The sequence below is a fragment of the Lycium barbarum genome, chromosome 4 (assembly GCF_019175385.1).
Source record: "Lycium barbarum isolate Lr01 chromosome 4, ASM1917538v2, whole genome shotgun sequence".
In the NCBI taxonomy this organism is placed as follows: domain Eukaryota; kingdom Viridiplantae; phylum Streptophyta; class Magnoliopsida; order Solanales; family Solanaceae; genus Lycium; species Lycium barbarum.
This window is the reverse complement of record NC_083340.1, coordinates 97,773,198-97,793,643: the sequence shown is the minus strand read 5'-3', so window position 1 is coordinate 97,793,643 and position 20,446 is coordinate 97,773,198. Positions and strand designations below refer to the sequence as shown.

Below are 20,446 nucleotides of genomic sequence, written 5' to 3'. Positions count from 1 at the left end.
AAGATGCAGTGAACACGGGTAGAAGCAAAGTATTACCGTGGTTCTGGGCGACCCATCGGCCGCGTGACAGGTGGCCCCACGTCCGGTCGTCGTGGACATACTGGCTAAGGAGTGCAGTGACCCATTCGTTCAGATTCCGGACGACCGGAGGAATCCATCCATTGGCTAATATAAATAAGAAAAGCGGTGAGAAAGTGGGATCGAAGTTTGACAAAACATAGAAAAGCAATTACTTAGAGTTCAGGCTTACGCTTGTTGTTCCACGTTTCCGGAAAAGGCATGTAATTGTCCGGAATGATGTCTGCGGTCCTCACCCGGACATAACCAGCCCCTGTCTCTATCTTCGTCCATTTTCGAGAAAAATGAATTCCGGCTACGCTTTGCGAGTTTTATTACGCCACCCCGGAACAACCTCGGGGAATATAAGCGTATCAAGTGGGCCAGCGTGAGCTCCTTCCCGGCATTGTTGGCCAACAACCGGAGGCATGCCACGACCCTCCAAACGATCGGACCAATCTGTGCCAAGGTCACGTCATAGGTCCGGCACATGTCCAAGATGACCGGATCGACCGGAGGGTCGAGCTTGAGAGTGAAAGGGTAAGTATACACATATAAAAAACCTTCCTGGTGGTCAGTGACTGATTCACTTGGCCCGGGGGCAAAAACTTGAATCGAACGGGTGTCCCACCCGCAATCAGCCCGGACTAAGTCGAGTTTTTCCTCAGTAATGGATGAGGGATATCGCCTCACATCAAACCCCCTATCGGATACCGAAGAAGGTTTTTCGACCTCAAGATCTTTGTTGAAGTTAGGCTTGGCCGGTATAATGTCCGAGGCAGTGGGCTCGAAAGTGCTCTTTGCTTTAATTGGAGATGCAGGTTCGGTTCCTTAAGATGAAATCGAGGGAATATCATGGGAAGTGGTTTCAGACATTTGAAAATATGAAAAGAAGAAGTTGAGTGGATTCAAAAAGGAAGTTAAAAAAGAGTAAGGGAACAGACGGTTCAAGAAATGACAGAGTAAGAAGCAGCAACACTCAAGCAAGAGCAGCTAGTAAAGATGGTGGCAAAGTTGCTTCCTTTCACGTGGTATAAGCGATGAATCAGCAACAAACTTGATATGGAGGATAATTATATATGGTGAAGATGAAGAAATGCAATGAAGAGTGAAGATGAAGAGGAATGAATCGTAAAAATGTTTGAATTAAGAGGTGAAGAGTCTTATATAGGCATGGGAATGGAACGGTTACCGATGCCGGCCAACCAGGGGGAGCCACGTGTCCCATAATTAATGAGGAATGACCTGAAGCGACGTGCGTTATGACGGTTGTCAGAGTTGACCATCCGGAATAAGACACGTGGCCGAAGAAAATAGGACGTGACGCAATTGTTCCCGCCAAAAATGAAAAGATAACAACGAGCAAATGGAGTCACCGGTTTCTTGATTCATCCACTTCCCGTTACTCCGATAAATCTACGGACCGGGAAGTGTGGGGACTATCTGTATACGGTAAAAACCGGATATGCGTTAAACTGGTGAGACCCGGAACCGAGGGAAGAATGGGACAAGAACGTGCATGAAGACTTTCGTTCTGAACCGGAGGAACGCCCGGACCGAGGCCAAGGTAGGGCATCATTTGGTCCGGTTTCCTTCATGGCCAAGTTGGTCGTTGTCGTTGGTCCGTTTGGTCGTGGCCGTTAGTCCGTTTATTCGTGGCCGTTGGTCCGGGAGATCCGTTGCGCGATTGCCACGCGTCGATAACGTCCTGCCACGTTCAACTGTCAATCGTACGGGTGTCAGACCGTACGGCCAACCTAATCCAAGTCAGAGTCTTTTCTTTATTTTTCAAATTTCTCTTATTGTAAGGGGCCATGAGGCAACACTATAAATAAGGGCCATTGCCCACTTTTAAGGGGTCAGCTTCCTCACATCAAGAACTCTTGTAATAGCAAAACTTATATACTCTCTTTCAAATATCTGATTTCGGTCCACCCTTATGTTCATCTCCTAAATTTATTCAATCAAGTAACACTCACATATTAGCAAATACACAAATCTCTAGCAAACCACCGATTATCAATTGCTTCTTCATAGTATATTCATATATTTCTTTCCTCTACCAACTAGATTCAAGGCACAACCACATATCCTATACCTCACTCACAAATTTAATTGATTATCCAAATTCGGGGTAAACAAGTATCATTTTGGAAAAAAATCTGTACAGAAGTGAGAAGTAACTTCCTGATAAAAAAAGAAGTCAAATGTATTCCCTCTGTCCCAATTTATGTGGCACCATTTCCTTTTGTCTGTCCCAAAAAAGAATGTCAACTTTCTATAATTAGAAACAATATAACTTTAAAATTTCCCTTTTACCCTTAATGAAATGATTTATAGCCACAAAATTGTCTATGGTGTGTTTTAGATCACACATTTCAAAAGCCAACCTTTCTTTCTTAAACTTTATGTCAAGTCAAACGGTGCCACATAAATTGGGACGGAGGGAGTAACTATTATGTATTTAAAATTAAGAAAAAGAAAGAAAAGGTATTTTTAGTTTTAGCAGTTCTCATAAATTTGGGAGATAAACTTGTGTAGATTGGTGCCCCTTGAAATGTGCCCTTAGAGTGGGTTGTTCCTTTATTAAAAAAAAAAGGGGCATCAAACTTTCCAAACTGGACAAGCTGGTTGAGTTATATTCAAGATTTTTGCTTGGTTTCTTCTTTAAAAATAAGATTATGATTTCTCCCAGTCTTGCAGTCTTGCTCCCACTTGCATTAGTTTGTCTTAGAGCTATAGATGTTGCATAAAGTTCTGACAGGCATACTAGCAGGAACTAGTAGAAGTTAGCAATGATAGTATTAAGTTATGTGATAATGTGATCCCTTCATGTTCCACCCTCCAATTTTCCTTTCTTTCGTGTGAGTGGAAAATAGAATGCTATTTATGTTGGGCTATTTGTATCAAAAGAAATTAAAATGCTATATATGTTGGGCCACTCGAAACATAATTGGAACTATGTGTCTATTTGTGAATATAATGCAAATATAACATACTTGCAACCTCGTGTTCTGTCAAAGAGACCCTTTTCCCGCTTTTAACAAATTCAACATGAGAAGTACATTGGGTTCAAATGATATTAAGCAGCATTAAGTCATTAAACTGCCTTCAAGTAGCATCTTAACATTACCAATTTTGAGAGACTTCGAGCATTCTTTTATCTATATATAATTTGACCCCAACGTACTGCAGCTAGGGACAGGGTCATTTAAAGGTTCACACCTCTTCACTAAAGGTTGATGGGCACCAATTGCTCATCTTTTGAGGATGACGCTACAGATGGGAAATATGAATGCAGAGCAAACCAAGAAAATTCAATAGTTGAAACAAAGAGATCAGGCTCGGCTAAGGCTGGCAACCGGTTCCAACCGGAACCGGTTATGGAACCGGTTAAGGAACCGGCCGGTTCCGGTTTAACCGGTTCCGGTTTACCGGTTTTCCACTCCAAACCGGAACCGGTCAGGTTTGGAGTGGTTAAAATCTATTTTTTTATTATTTTTTGTATTATATATATATATATATTATAGTATTTATTAGTATATTGTAACTATATTTACATATGTTAGACAAGTTTATAATTAAAGTTTAAATATTTACTGACTAACAGACTAACAGCAAGTCAGCAATACAGAATAGTGTTTTTCGTATACATATATATATAACTTATATATACTTATATATATATAACTTAATATAACTTATATATACTTACATATACTTATATATTTGTATAACTTAATATATATACTTATATATATGTACTATATACTATATATATATTTATATACTATATATACTTATATATATGCATAACTTAATATATATACTATATATACATATATACTATATAAGTATATATACTTATATAGCATATATTATATATAAATATATATAGTATATATATTAAGTATATATGTATATATACTATATATATTTATATATAATATATACTATATAAGTATATATACTTAATATATATATGTTATATATTTATATATAATATATATACCAACGTTTTTTTTATTTTTTTTATTTTTCACCGGTTTAACCGGTTTAACCGGTTTAACCGGTCCGGTTCCGGTTTAACCGGTTCCGGTTTCCAAAATATTGGAACCGGACCGGTAAACCAATACACGGTTAACCGGAACCGGTTAACCGGTTATACCGGTTCCGGTTCCGGTTCCGGTTTAACCGGTTCGGTTACCGGTTAAAACCGGTTAAATGAAACCGGTTGCCAGGCGTAGGCTCGGCAAGTGCAAAAATCTGAGTTAAAGATATTACCTGCCCAATGTGACAATGCTACTAAAAGTCCGATAAAACTGGGATCATCTGAAGGAAATTTAGTTTGCTCCCGCTGTTTATGAGAAGGCAAGATTGTCAATAATATCATACAAATATAACTAATTCATCAAATAAGATGTTGAAGCACGAAAACTACCTTTAGAAGAAGATTCAAAATTGTATCGCAAGCCAAGAATATAGAACCATTATCCTCAGATGTATAATTGTTTTGGTCAATCAAAGCAATAAGGCAACCGACAACCTGCAAATTAAATACATTCCGCCGGAAGATCAAGAGATGAAGAGGACATATAAATGGATTGCCAGCTGTCATACAAAATATTGGTTCATAGATTGCAAAAATGCTGTATTAATCGAAGAAACCAGAAAGAAAGTGAGACTCGACTCACTTCTCTAAATGCACCTGAGGAAGCTAAAATTTTACATCCTCCAGTCTTGAGAGTTATTTGACACAGCATCGGAAGCAGAAAACAGATGGAATAAAAAGGACTGCCATTTGAAACCATGTCAGAAGTTCCATGTCAGCCGCATGTTCAAGACATTGAGACGAATGTTGGTTAATAGAAAAACAGTAACAGAAATGCCAAACCTCAATTCATCTTCCCCTTCAATTGAAAGCAAATAGCCTAGGAGTTCTGTGACCTTATCTTTACATGCATCTGGTGCTTCTGCAAGATAACTGAAAGAACAAAAGACATTCACTACTTTAAAAAATTCTCCAATAGAATCAAATCAAACTCCAATCTCCAGCAAATATGGCCCAATTCAATCCACACTACGACATTACATTAATATGGCACCAAGCCTTTATTGGAACCAATTAAACCCCAATTCCACACAAATTTCAAGATGGCAGTAAATATCTAAAACTCTCTAGCTAGCAGATAAAACCAGGAATTGTAGAGTTCATATCATTCACAACGCACATATATGCACTTGCATCCATTTACAACAGGAAGTTGAATTAGAAGTAAAAGAATTTCCTATTTGAATGAACACTGAAATTGGGAAAAAACATTGTCAACAGATAAAGTTATAACCTAATATATCCCATGGGAAAAAACATTGTCAACAGATATAGTTATGACCTAATATATCCCAAGAAAAGAGAAACAAGTAAACAATATTAACTCACAATGGCAGAAAAGCATCTAAGAGAACAACAAGGCCGTCAAACACAAGCAGAAGCAGCAATTGATCCCAATTTGAAGAAAAGAAAACTGAAAGCTAAACTAGCACCAATTCTGCTAAATCTGTTCATTGGAAGGCTTAGTTTTCTTTAAGAATATCACCTATAAAGACAGGTACTGCTGATAATAATTTTTTTTTTGAGAAACTGGTACTGTTGTATTCCTCAGCATTAAGGGTATGCTGGCGACCTCCAAAAACAGACAGTAAAAAAAAAGTTTTAAAGATAAAGATAAACTTACAATGCTCCTAGTAAATCTACAAGGTCATCTACATTCTCTATACATTGTTCTTTACACCAAAAATAGAAAGATACAATACAATTCTCCTTCACTTTCTGAATAGAATTTGATGTATCTTCATAACATCTCCCATTTCTTTCTTTCCATACTGTCCACCAAATGCATGCGGGGATTACCCTCCACCATTTTTTCTGGCTCTTGCTTCCCCCTCTTCTGATCCAACAGGTCAATAAATCAGCAGTATGTTCAGGCATTGTCCATTTGACTTCTGCGAGACCTAAGAACATTGACCATAATTGTGCTGTAAATCTACAATGAAGAAAGAGATAGCTGTTTGTTTCTCTTGTCTGCATACATAGAAAACATCTGGGCACAACAGTTCGGCCTTTTCTCTGAAGCACCTCTTGAGTTAGGCATGCCCTTCTTACAACCAACCAAGCGAAGCATCTCACCTTTGTCGGTGCTATACTTTCCCAAACATTCTTCCACAAACCTGGTCTCCCTTCACTAGCAACCATGTTTCTTTTCCTGTACAATCTCTTAACATAAAAGGCTCCATCAGAGTTGTGTCTCCATCTAATAGTATCAGGTATATTGGTTGTACCAGTGAACAAACCAATATCCTTCAAAAGTTCTGCCACTCTTTCCACCTCCCAATCATTCAAATGTCTCCTGAAAAGCAGGTTCCAACCTTGAGGTGTCTAGCAATCACCAATTGTAGCATTCAGATTTGAACAAATGGAGAACATATCAGGGAAAGCATCCTTAAGTGAAGTTCCATTTATCCAAACATCATTCCAGAACAGTATCTTAGAGCCATTGCCCACTCTAAGACAAGTATCTTCTTTCAGCATGTGCCAGAAAGCTCTGATAGTTTTCCAAACTCCCACACCATAAGTGTTGTTGACTTCATCTGTACACCAATGATTGTGTTGTTCATATTTACTTTGAACAACCTCTCTCCATAGTGAATGTTCTTCCTCATTAAACCTCCATAACCACTTCATCATAAGACAATTGTTGTGTAGCCGTAAGTTCCTAATGCCCATTCCCCCCTGTTTCTTGCTTTTTTGGACTACCTTCCATTTAACCAGATTATAGCCTTTTCCTTCTTTGTTACCGTGCCACAAAAACTCTCTTCTCAGTTTGTTTAGCCTCTTGATCACCTTGGTAGGGATAGGAAACAAAGACATCACATAAGTGGGCAAAGAATCTAGGACTGAATTTATTAGACTGAGCCTGCCCCCTAAAGAAAGATACTGAGCTTTCCATTTGGCTAATTTCTTCTCTGTCTTCTCTATGATGCCATCCCATATCCCCATTGCTTTATGCTTGTAGCCCAAAGGCATTCCAAGATACACAGTTGGAAGGGTCTCCACCTTACATCCCAGAATGTCCGCCAAAGTTTGTATATGAGGCACTTTATTTATAGAGAATAAAATGCTCTTTCTCCGGTTAACACTTAAACCAGAGGAAGCTTCAAAGACTATTAGCATCAATTTGATATACTTGATCTGGTCAACCTCAGGCTCACAAAAGATGATCGTGTCATCAGCATAAAGTGACAAATTTCTAGATTCTCCTCCTCCCTGTTCCTCAATTTGAAACCTGTCACCCATCTGTTCTCAAGTACAACTCTCATCATACTGTTGAATCCCTCCATGACTAGAATGAACAGGAATGGGGATAACGGGTCCCCCTGTCTAAGCCCCCTTTCGGAATGGAAAAAGCCCACAGGTTCTCCATTTACAAGAACTGAAAATCTAACAGTCTTGATACAAAAGCTCATCCATTTCACCCACTTTTCCCCAAAACCCATTTGTCTGAGTATGTTCAGTAGAAAATTCCAGTTCACATGATCATATGCCTTTTCCACATCCAGTTTACATATGATGCCAGGTGCTCCTACCCTCAATCTAGAATCGACACATTCACTAGCAATAAGGGCAGCATCCATAATGTGTCTTCCTTTGATGAAAGCCATTTGATGCTTATTGACCAAGCTGCTCACCACTCTTTTCAATCTTTCTGCCAAAATCTTTGCTATGATCTTGTACACTCCTGTTATCAAGCTTATAGGTCTGAAATCCCTCAGCTCAGATGCCCCCACCTTCTTTGGAATGAGTGCCACAAAGGTGGCATTGAAACTCCTTTCAAAAACCTGTTGAGAATGAAAATATTGTAAGGTATTTACAATGTCTTCCTTCATCACCTCCCAGAACACTTGGAAGAAACTCATAGGAAAGCCATCCGGGCCAGGTGCCTTGTCAGAAGCACAAAGCCTGACACACTCTAGTATCTCTTCTTCTTCAAATTGTCTCTCCAACCATTCCTGATCCTCATTAGTGATACTTGGAGCACCTTGTATTTGAAAATCAGGCCGCCATTCCTCAGTCTCCTTATATAGTTGCTGATAAAAATTAAGGATTGCTTCCTTAATCTCTACTGCATCAGTTATGTTGTTACCATTAACTTCCAGAAAATCTATTGTGTTGTGCCTCTTATGTGCATTAGCAGTTCTATGGAAAAAAATTGTGTTTTTATCTCCATTCTTCAGCCACTGGACTCTAGATTTCTGCCTCCATGCTATCTCTTCTCTCTTTGCAACTTCTTCAAATTCCATTGCCAAGTGAGTTTTTTGAATGTGTTCATCATCTGTCAAGGGTCTCTGCTCTTGGATAGAATCAAAGTTGCTCAGCTGATTAAGAATATCCCCCTTTCTAAGTTTCCAGTTTCCTGCATTCACCTTACTCCACTCTTTCAGTTTTCCTTTGAGAAGTCTTAGCTTAGTAGCTAAAACGAAGCAAGGTCTGCCAGTTGTTACAAAAGATCTCCAACAGCTTTTCACTTTATCTTTGAACCCTTCCACCTCTAACCACCAATTTTCAAACTTGAAATAAGTTTTTTTGAATTGCCAGTTGCCACAAGTCAGCAAAATAGGGTTGTGATCAGATCCCATTCTTGGTAGTAAGGATTGCTTGATTTGAAGAAAATTATCCTCCCATTCTGTACAAAAAAGAAATCTGTCAATTCTAAAAGAACTCCTGTGATTATCCCCCCTTCTCCATGTAAAACACCCTCCAAATAAAGGAGGGTCTATTAATTCTAGGTCATTGATACAAGAAGAAAACTCAGCCATTGCACCTGAGATTCTAGTGCAATCTGATCTTTCTGCAGGGTATCTAGTGACATTAAAGTCACCACATACAACCCAAGGCCCATCACACAAGCCTCTGAATGCTGCCAACTCCCACCATAACTCCCTCCTTTCAATTCTGTTGCAACTTGCATAAACTGCACTAAGTGTCCATGAAAGATTCTGATTTATGCCAGAGAACCTACAGGTTAGGACCTGACTGCCCACATCCAACACTTCAACACTCCAGTCCCTCTTATCCCATAGTATAAGAATTCCCCCACTTCTCCCAATAGCCTCCAGATGAGCTTCACCAACCCATCGGTTTCCCCATATCTGTTGCAAAATAGAGTTTAACCTCCCCTTCTTATTTAGTTTCAACCAAAACATAGATATTTGCCCCCCAATGTTGAATCAAATCTTTTATCACCCCCCCCCCCCCTCTTATTTATTTCATTCAGCCCCCTAACATTCCATGCCACAATCTTAGCTTTCATTGGTTGGTTAATTGCAGGCTCCTCCCTCTAGTTCTAGGCTCTCCATCTTTGAATTTCATGTCAAAAAACAAGTTCCTCAGTTCTTTCGGGATTGTTGTTGTGTTGCCAGAGCTGCTTGAATTCTCAGAGCTTTGACCCCCCTTATCTCTCTTCTGATCTATCTTCATATATAAAAGAAAAGCTTTCTTTTCACATCCATTGAAGTATGCTCCGAATTTCTTGCTAACCTTAATAACATTATGATGTACCCATAGCGTGGCCCTCTTTTTGATTTCCTCTATGTGGCTAGACTCATCAATTTGTAAGGGATAAGGTTCAGCTAGAAACATCATATTTTCATCAGAATTTTCCTCATCTTCATCTCCTTCCTCATTAAAATTCAGAGGCTCTGATTCATCCCTAGTTGTCAATGAGAGATATTTCTGAATTGGGCCTTCCTCATGCATGTCATTGACCTCCAAATCTGTTGTTACACCTCGGAAATTTTTCCGTACTTGTGTGATGAGTAGAACAACGAAAGGCTTGGGTGTATGATGTTTTACTAAGTCGGGAATGGCAAATTATGAATTTTTGGAAATAAGGAAGTGGCGGGGAATTTTCAGCTCAGTGGTCGTAAAGGGCACTATACGGCCCGTAAAGTGATTTACGGACCGTATAGTGCAATCGTCCTCCAGCTGTTCAAAAATTTCAAGTTCTGTCAAAGTGTTGAAATGGCTAAAAACGACTTGGAGGACGGCCCGTAAACTGGTTTACGGACCGTAAACCTCGGTCGTAAACTGCCATGTCCCTTAGCCAAACTTTCTGTTTTTGAAATGCTTAAAAACGATCGCGGAGGACGGACCGTAAACCACAATACGGTCCGTAAACTGTGGTTTACGACCACTGTTCATCCCGACAATTTTTCATTAAAGATCAGATTTTGTGATCACTAAAAGGGACTTAAGCCTCATTTCACTTCATTTTTCATCCATACACCTCAAGAGACCTCTAGAACATTCCAAATATTTCCTCCATAAGAATTCAAGAGAATCAAAGGGAACATCAAGATCAACACCACTAAATTCATGAAAACAAGTGTAAGAACCTCTGTTGCTCGGACCCTTCACTTTTGCTGCCGTACCCGTGTCCGACACGACACGACACCGACACCGACACCGGATTCGTGTCGGATCTGGTCAAACGAAATTGGATACTTTGACCAAATCCATGGACCAATCTGAGAAAAAATTTGAGGCTAAATTGAAAGAAACGGAGAGCTCTTGAAGAGTGGACACTTATTGTATCTAGAAGAGTTTCGAGTTAATTAAAAATTAAAATTTAATTATAAATGAAACATAACTATAAAAAATTATTTTTGTTTTTTATTTCTAGGCATAGATTTAGTTATTTTTCTTATAATTTTGAATTATTTTAGCCGAATCCCCGCACCCGTATCCGCACCCCCGAATCTTAAAATTTAGATTATGCCGAATCCGACCTCTAGATCCGTACCCGTATCCGACACTTGACACCGAGTCCGAGCAACATAGGTAAGAACACATCAAAGGATCATCTAAGTCAAGAAATCCTTAAAAGGGTGGAACTAGGGTTTTGGCTAAGTGAAGTATTTCAACTCAAGGCCTGTTCAATCATCATTTAAGGTATGTTTCATGACTATACCACGTGATTCAAGGTATTGGAAGGCTTAGATACTTAAAATGTAGAAGAACATAGGAATGGGTCATTATTAAGTGAATAGTGACATAAATGAATGATAGTGGAATTGAATCATGAATGTTGAAGTGTTGTGAGTACAAATACGATATAAATGATGTTTATAACGTGAAACAAGTAGTAAATGCACGAAGGCACTAAGGTGAGCTATAGGGAGAAATATGGGAAAATTGGAGGAAAATGGTTGGTGGATTTTGCTAATGGTGCATAAATGATGATTTTGATTGCGATATTGCGAATAGCATTGTGAATGTTGGGGGTAGATATAGAACATGGGAAAAGTAGTATAAACGAAGGAAGTACTGCCCAAATTTTCCTAGAACTAGCGATTCGTTCTTGTAGTTAATTGACTAATGTAATACGAATTCTCTCATGAAGGTGACGACGTGGTATCGAAGGAGAATAAGTGGACAACAACTTAGCTAAACGGCAAGGTATGTGAGGCTAGTCCTTTCTTTCTAATGGCATGAATCTTATAGTCCGAATTACCATCTTTCCATGAGCTCCTACATTCCAAAAAGTTAAATGCCTATATGAGATAAGTTATACGATATGATGATGCTAGGATGATGATGATGTTAGTCCTTGCCTACACTCACCTTATGTACTAGTCCTTTCAAGGTGAGGCAGAATGTCCGTAATTGCTCCATAAAGCAATCGGGGGGTCACGACCTTACGTTACCCCGATAGAGTAAAGTTGTTCTCAAACCTTACGCATGTGCTATGATAAGATAAGTATTTTACAATGAGTATATTATGATGATTATTTTATGATAAGCATGGCATGAGCATTGCATACCGAGCCTAGTTGGCCGGGCAGACACCGCTTCGGCGGGCGCGATACGGATACACCACGACCTTCGGGCGTGGGCAGACACCACTAGTAGGCGGCATGAGATGGTACCCCGGACGCGGGAGGCCTGGACGCGGGCTTATATTATTGATTATCACACCGTTCCGACATGGGCGGGCAGCTTGCATATGATGCATACATGTTACGATGATAAGTATGAGTAAGACAGCATGCATTATTCCATTTATGATTATCGGTCAGATCCATGTGCTTTATATTGATGCTCTCATTATATTATTGATGCCTTTCCTCATTGTTCATGCCTCTCATACTCAGTACAATATTCGTACTGACGTCCCTTCTTTGGACGCTGTGTTTATGCCCACAGGTAGACAGGGAGGCGAGCTTGATCCAGATACTTAGGAGCTGTCAGCGGTGGAGAGCACTCCATTGTTCGGAGGTGCTTATGATTTCTCTTTGGTATATATGCATATATATATTTTGGGCACGACGGAGTCTTGTTCCGTTTATGTATTCATTATGACAGTAGAGGCTCGTAGATACGTAGTGTGGGTCAGGTGGTCCCAAAAGATGCTATTATTATGTATATATTATTTTGATGGCCGAGAGGCATATGTATATAAAGTACTTATGTTTTGATACAAATTATGTTTCCTATACTTTCATGCGTAAACTGGCAAAAGATCATTAAATGAGTAAAATGAGTAGTAGAGTGAGCGGTGCTCGGTATCTAGCTCCGGGTACCCGTCGCGGCCCCTAGTTGGGTCGTGACATCTGTCCCTTCCACAGGCTCCTCAGTCATCTTCATGAAAGTCTCCAGGTCCCCAAGTATCGAAGAAAACTCAGGTGGAATAATGGAAGAGTCTTGGGCTACATTGATATAGTTAATGAAAGGCTCAGGAGTTAGTTTGATATTGGGCTTGCACTGCACCGGCCCAGAAGGGTTATTTAAAAGAACCAGAGATTCATTTAAATTGCTTGGGCCCTCATTAGGGTTTGAAATTAAATAGGCTGACCCCACCACTTTAATTAAAAATTCCCCATCAGTACTGCAGCTGGCCACGTGCCTTACCCCCTCCTCTGTATCCACTATATTGGTTACATCGATATCTGTTGAGCAAAGATCTGCGATTTCTTTTCCATTCTCATGAAAAAAGGTCTCGTCCTTTCCTGGTGCCAGTCTGACTTTGTCCTCCTTTTTTCCATCATAGGTCTGCAAGGTAAGGTCACCATCAAAGTTGTTCTTTCTAAACATCACCGGCTTCTCAACCCATATCAGCAAAGTAAAAATCAACTCTCCGTCGGCGACATCGATTGACTGGGGAATCATCTCCGCCGGTCCCCTGACCCTAATGCGAGCCCATCTGAGATGGTTTTTCAGTTCTGTTTCCTCTTCATTCTCCAGCCATCCTCCGCATCTATCACCTATCTCCCTCATAACGTTTTTAGACCATAGATGCAATGGCAACCCAAGAACCCTAATCCAAAACCAGTCGAACTTGGTTTGGATTGGGAAAGCACCTTTTGTTGGGGACCACCACTCAAGCTTCAAGACGGTCCACCTTTTGTTGGGGACCACCACTCAAGCTTCAAGACGGTCCCCTGTCTCTTCCATTCACCCGCAAAAATGTGTTCGGCAGCTTTTCTCGATTGAAACTCGAAGAGGAACTGAAAGCCATTCATGTCATAGACTTGAATGTTGTGAGTCCCTTTCCAGGTTTGCTGAGCCCATCTTCTCACTTCATTACGAACAGGAATTTCATCACCTCCAACGAAACGCCCAATGAGACACCTGCTGAGAAGATCATTGTCCTCCACCTGAGATTTCACTGTCAACTGCTCCTTTGCCCCCTCGACCTCAACTTCATTTATTGTCCATTTGTTTTTGTGTAAAGCTTCTTTAAAGTTTCCTCCCCCCTTTAGGACTGGTGGATTAGCATCACCCTTTGTAATAAATGCTCCTTTTGTCACTGTAGTAGCAATAATAAATTCCTCTATTTTTGTAGCTAAATGCCCCCATCCCTCATTAAATGTATTCTCTGGAATGATAATGACGATTCTGCTATGTCCTTTAACTGTAATGACAGAAAGGAATCTCCCATATTTGTTGAACTTCTGAGAGCAATAGATATTGGTAGAGAAATCTCTACATCTCCATGATTTGAAGTTCTTCCCCCTGTTTTCTGAAGCCTCCTTTAGCCTCCTGCAGGTCCATAAAAGAGCTCCCTTACTCAGGGTCAGTCTTCTAATGGATAATCTACTGCTTTCCACCCAATCGAACCAAAACTCTGAATGAGACTTATGCATGGTAATGTCATAAGATTTCCCCCCTGATCTGAAGTATAATTTGTTTTCCATAATAAGTAGCTAAGAAAGAAAGTATGGAGAGGAGTGAAAGAAAGGAAATTTCCGGCAACAGAGTATCGCCGGAAGAAGGGTGCCTAAAGACCCAGAAGGGACCTCTAGAAAGTCACCTCGGGAAAGGTGCCTGGGAGCATTTTTTTTTTTTTGTCTTGTAGGAAGAGTGCTAATACCAACAGTTTAAGAATATCACCTATAAAAAGACAGGTAATGCTGATAATAATCACTGTGCTAATACCAACAGTTCTCTCAGGGGATGATTTTATTTGCAGCCAGAGATTCTCTACCTTTTTTTTTTATCTACACAGAAGGAAAGGTGGGATTCATACCTTCCGATTAGTCGAACAGCCGCTAGAAGGTCATCCCCTTTCATCTGTCCATGCTCCTGCGAAGAATCATTATTGCATGAGCAGACTTACTATAATTATTCTCCTACGTACTGATGGACAATAGTACCTTAGTATCTCGTAGATAGTCCAAAACAACACCAATTGTTTCATTGAGCCCCGAAATGATTTTTGTGAAAGTGCGCTCACTGATAACAACATTGACAGTTGACTCTGCAAATGATTTTCATTAAATAATCAGCTCATAAGTCACCTCCTAACATCTCTCTCTACTGCTGGATCAAGATATAACAGCAAAGCATAACATTCAAATGAAACACTCCCTCTGTCCCAGAATCAGGCTTCCAATTCGACGAATATCGACTATAAAGGGTAGTACAAGTGGAGATGACCTTAGTTTCTATATTTTTTTAACTATTACTGGCATAAATCGGGTTCCATGTTAATTTCTTCAGTAATAGTTTTCCGAAAAGTATCAGGAAAAATAAGAAATATTTTCTACCACACAAATATTGTTACATACCTTCTCCACCAAAACTAGAAATAAGTTTAATTATCTTTTCAACCAAAGAGAATGCTACTCCAAGATTCCTCTGCTTCATCAGAATGTTCTCTGTATTTGAGGACGCCTTGGAGGCTTCATATTTCAAGTATGCTAGGTCATTTAGAAGAACAGCGATTTCAACCCTTGATGACTCCAAAACAAGCAGAATACACCTGAAGAGATGCACAGATACTTGATGCTTTCCACGTCCCAACTCAGAGATAAGCCAATGGAGGAGGCAAGTTAAAGAAAGAGGAACACAAATTCAACACCATGAATTTCTGCTTTACCTGTCAGCAGGCAGGGAATCCTGAGAATCAGTTAAGTTCATCTCCCCAATAAGCCAACCTTCACCAACAATTGATATGACACACTCAGCCAGAACAAGAGCCTGAAGCTTATGTGAAGGTGCTACAATAGAAATGAGGAGAAAGGTGAATTACCCACCCCCAAAAAAAAAAAAAAAAAAAAAAAAAAAAAAAACACAAAAACCAAAACAAAGAAGGACCTAGTATTATTTTACCAACTCTTACAATTAATCTGCAAATTAACATCGTTGACCGAGCAACTGCCAAAGATTTGAATTCTACAGCCTGGACAGCCCAAGGATTCTTGCATAGCGATAATAGTGTAAAAGAAAAAGAGGAAAAAAGTTGTAGTCATGTTAGATGGTAGGGTTATGACCCGTTAGTTAACACATTTTGACCCAATCTTTATTGACCCAAATAATCTTTGGGCGGGTTGGGTTATGACCCCTTTATTGGCTTGACCCGTTTTGACCCAACTTGGGTTTGACACCTCTACCTATATGAATCATTTGCCTACATGTGTTTTGTTACTACTTAAATCCATATTGATTCCAAGAGATTGTAGGTCTTTTGACGAAACTTCAATCCAAATGACTTTAGATCTAACTCGTCCCTTTTTAGCAACTTCAATCATCACAGTGCTACACCTATGGAAAATGCACTATGTAAGACATGGCCAAATCATCTCATGTGACCTACTCTCATTTATCCTCTATCTGACTACTTGCACCCTATGTCTGATATGATTAATATAATCTTCACTTATTTTGTATGATAAAATTTATTTTAACATCCTTATTTCTACGACTCATCTTATAGATATGTTAGGCCTCTACATTCACTCCCATATTCTCTTAAAGTAACAAAAGCCATTTTCACGAGGGTTGGGGAAATGAAAAAATGGTACTATATTTGAAGTTGACAGATTTATGCAAAATGAATGGAGAAATATATTTACACATAAATTTTGACATACCAACTCGATTTTGCAAGATAGCCACAATACCAATCCGCAGGTTTGTAGACCAAACGTCATTTTCCATTAACCGAAGAGCATCATATACAGGTGCCTGTAAATTGTGTATAAAAAGCCAGAGTCAGATTCCAGACAGTAGAGACATGACAAAAGGAGCATATATGGGGTTCAAGGAAAACAAGCAACTTATGACTGAATGCAAGATAAATTTATCAAGCCTTCTTCAAATGGTCAACTGTATATTGTAAAAGATCACTAAGAGCACATCCCGATAAGACCTATAATAAAAAGAGTATATCCCAATAAGACCTATTAACCAAAAAGAGCATATCCCGATAAGTAGGACTGTGCTACAACAATCAGTTCATCTATCAATTTTCACTCTCTACAACCAGACATTTGATTGGTTTTTTCGAATGCAATCTTTTACAATTATATTCATAAGGATATCCCAGTATTTCTAATAGATTCATTTCAAGGATTTCCTTTTAATAGGTATAAAAAAGGGCAGCCCGGGGCACTAAGCTCCCGCTATGCGCGGTGTTGAGGGAAGGGTATATGAAAAAAACAAATATAATGAATATCTCTAGATATAAAAGATAAAGCTAGAGAAGTTGCCCGATGGAGCAGGGACTGCTAGCGAACATGATACTGAATACTGATAACTACAAACGAATCAGTCTATTGGTTATTCAAAATAAGGATAATCATAAAACAAAAGATTTTGAAATTTCTAATATAGTTGATAGCATGTTAGTAAGGATATATGACCATAATACACCAAAAGTACAGATACATGTGCTTAATATAAAGTAACTAACATACAGAATATCCGTTGGACAGGATAGCTGATAGGAGGTGAAGCGCTTCAAACTTCAGTGCATTTTGCAGTACAACAAACTGCTTTGCCACTGCAGCCACCTACCACAAACAAAAATATAACATACAAATTTAGTGCATAAAAAATTGTGTAGACAGAGATACGTGAAAACACACAGTATGCTGTAAATCAAGCATCCAACAACTGCACCAAAAAACTCTATCAAAGGGACTCAGTTCTGGTAGACTCACCACCATTGACAGATCAGTTGAATGCTCAGAATAAACATTTTCTGAGGGTAGCTTAATAACAATGATTTGCACAAGTCTCATAGCAAGTTCAATCATATGAGAACCTGAAAACAATTTAAAAATAAAACAGGATCAAACTCGGAAGCTAAATCAGGTTGAATCTATGAAGAGACAACGGCAAGGTTGTAGTTATAAGGTGAAACTATGATCCTTAGAAATGTAACATGTTTCAGATGATCAAACTAAATACCATCTGGTAGAATCATCATTTGCGAAGCGAGCACATTCAAGCCACCAGATTTGAACAAGGTTTTAACCCCTTCTTCGTTGGCCGTTGAGACCAAAAACAAAAATTCATAGCATTCTTCAATGATAGGTGATCCTGCTCTGGAAGTGTAAACAAAATGCTAATGTTACACATTTGGTAGAAGAAATGGAGAAGGCAAATGTAATTGTAATTAAGCAAATGCACCCCACAGTAACATCTCACTGAGCTCTCCGGCACAATAACAAAAACTACAGAGACAACAGAAACCAACTTTCCACTTACTAAAAGAATCTCACACTAATTAATAACAGCAACATAAACTACAAAACCGAAATTGCCAATGAAATGATTCAGCAGAAAACATACTCTCGGGACATTGTCTCTACAATGAGAGGAATCTTAGTAACCATATCTTCCGAAGCTGCAATCTCGGGAACTCTACAAAATGCTGCAAGAACTGTGATTGACAACTGCAAGTAGGCATCCCGATTCCCGCCATCACCTCCTTTCCCCGTTCCTGTAAAAACCAATTTTCAGATTAAAACTCCAACCAATCAATTAACTACAGCTCAATCCCAAACTAACTGAGGACCACAATTTGAATCCTCTATATTATTCCCCTCTAATTGGGCCAATTTCATCTCATACTGGTAAGTAATTTATCTTTTAAGGCAAATCAGGACAACGAACCCTAAATACAAATTTGAGAATCGAGTGGGAGCAACCTTGCATTCTAAAAGGGAAAGTTTGCCAGCTCTGCCCCAAAAGGGAACAAGAAACACACTTGATTAACTTTTTCCTTATATATGGTTTACAGGGAGTGGGGAAAAGCCCAATGGAAAGCAATGACAGTGAGAATGAAATTGTGACCTCTTGGCCACCAGACTATACATTCACCCACTTAACTACCAATCCAAATGCTAAAAATTCACTGAACAAAAAAAAAAAAAAAAACCATTTAGACCTTTTACCAGTTCTAAGAAGGCGGCGGAGGAATTGAGGTCCAACGGCATCGTAAACCTTGAGAATGGCGGTGTGGTCATCTTTATTGCAAAATTTGGTAACTAGAAGTAGACCCGCTAACCTCTGCTCGTCCCTTTCTCCTCTGAGTAGCTTCAAACAATCATCTAATGAAGCTTGTACTTGGGATGATGATGATGATGATGCCGCGCTACTTGAAGAAGCTTCTTCTTCCTGAAATTTAAAACAAAATCGAGTCAACCAAATAGAGATTGCTTAAGTGTCCAAACGATGGAAAGTAAAATGTTTAGCAACCATTGAAGTGGCTGGAGAAGAAGTTGCGGAGTTTGGAAGTTAGATGAAAAATGGAAAACGGAGGGGCTTTCCAGAAAGTTGAGGCCTTTGAGCTGTGGAGGGAATGTTTTACAAATGCCAAGCAAACTTACTATAACTACGTTGAAGACGTTTCTTGAATTTTTCAGAACGGGAAAGGGTCATATATATCCCAGTAATTTGGGAAAAGGTCTTACATTTACCCTTCGATATACTTTTGAGTTAAATATATCTTTATCGTTATATTTTTGGACTAAATATATCTCTATTAACTAACAGACCTTATTCTAAGATTAATTTGCGTCTAAATGTCTACATGTAGTGTTTTAATCCGATCCCATTTACCTGGTTAAGCTAATCTCATCCCACATGTTTTAATCTGCCGCCATTGGTGACACCTTTAAGCTCAAGCAACATCCTTCTTCCGTCACACTACACCAGAAATCACCCGCATTAAGCCCCTGCAGAGAGCAGTTAACTTATTACATGTTTGGCCTTGACTTTGTGGAAAGCCACTCCCATATTTGTCTTAAAGATTTGCATAATCCCTCGATCCGTTACCAGTTCCAATCCACCTTATCTACAAAACATTAAGAAAAGGCTTAATAAAGATTTATGAATATAAATGAAGCAACCAGTTTCCCACTACTTAAGTAATATAAATCGAGATTTTGTGTTTGTGTGTAAGCGCACACCCTTACACACACAAAAAGAAAGACAACCGTCTCACCTTTCCTCCATAGCTAGCATTTCATTTCAACACCAAAAATTCAAACTAAAATTATAGCAGTAACTTTCACAAAAATCTCGCACTTCTTCTTCTTCCACCAAATACCGGCAAAGTTAATCATGAATTTCTCAAGTTTCACTTTGATGAATGCTTTTTCTACTTCAAATTTGATTCTTTTCCGAGGTATGTAACGATGCTGGATTCGAAACCATCTCTTCATTCCTTTCCTCCATCTCCACACTCGACTCCGCCGACAAATGGCTCATCCAAAAATAATTGTCTCCTTTCTCTGGAGCACTACAACGACTCTCTCTCACCAACCGCTCCAAATATTGTCCCTTATTGTGGCAATGCCGAAGGGAAAACTAAGCCATCTATGGAGGAAGGTAAGAAGTTTGGGTTAAAATTAAAAATTAAGACACATGGCAGTCATTGGTGTTAATCAGATTGATTAGAAACAAATTAGTCTTATACAGTGGAACGTTAGTGGTTTGTTAGTCAATAGGGGTATATTTAGCCCAAAAGTATAACGAAGGGTAAATGTAAACCTTTTCCCAAAGTACGAGGGTATATATGACCCTTTTCCATTTTCAGAA

The 20,446-nt window shown here is 39.2% G+C and overlaps 1 protein-coding gene across 3 annotated transcripts in view; it reads right to left on the bottom strand.

Moving 5' to 3' along the window:
* LOC132636153 (uncharacterized) overlaps positions 1–19,259 on the bottom strand; it is a 32,814-nt gene extending 13,555 nt beyond the window's left edge. For 2 of the 3 annotated variants that reach the window (XM_060352858.1, XM_060352859.1), the window contains exons 1-15: positions 19,103–19,259; positions 18,799–19,021; positions 18,194–18,344; positions 17,810–17,946; positions 17,560–17,663; positions 17,314–17,409; positions 16,489–16,582; positions 15,495–15,615; positions 15,184–15,377; positions 14,770–14,873; positions 14,643–14,698; positions 4,952–5,041; positions 4,752–4,851; positions 4,499–4,603; positions 4,342–4,414 (exon numbers count right to left, since the gene is read on the bottom strand). In XM_060352858.1, the coding sequence (XP_060208841.1) occupies positions 4,342–4,414; positions 4,499–4,603; positions 4,752–4,851; positions 4,952–5,041; positions 14,643–14,698; positions 14,770–14,873; positions 15,184–15,377; positions 15,495–15,615; positions 16,489–16,582; positions 17,314–17,409; positions 17,560–17,663; positions 17,810–17,946; positions 18,194–18,344; positions 18,799–19,021; positions 19,103–19,105 (1,651 nt within the window). In that variant the 5' untranslated portion in view covers positions 19,106–19,259. The remainder of the gene's footprint in view (positions 1–4,341; positions 4,415–4,498; positions 4,604–4,751; positions 4,852–4,951; positions 5,042–14,642; positions 14,699–14,769; positions 14,874–15,183; positions 15,378–15,494; positions 15,616–16,488; positions 16,583–17,313; positions 17,410–17,559; positions 17,664–17,809; positions 17,947–18,193; positions 18,345–18,798; positions 19,022–19,102) is intronic. The other variant, XM_060352860.1, reaches the window with a different exon arrangement.
* Between the last annotated feature and the right edge of the window lie 1,187 nt (positions 19,260–20,446).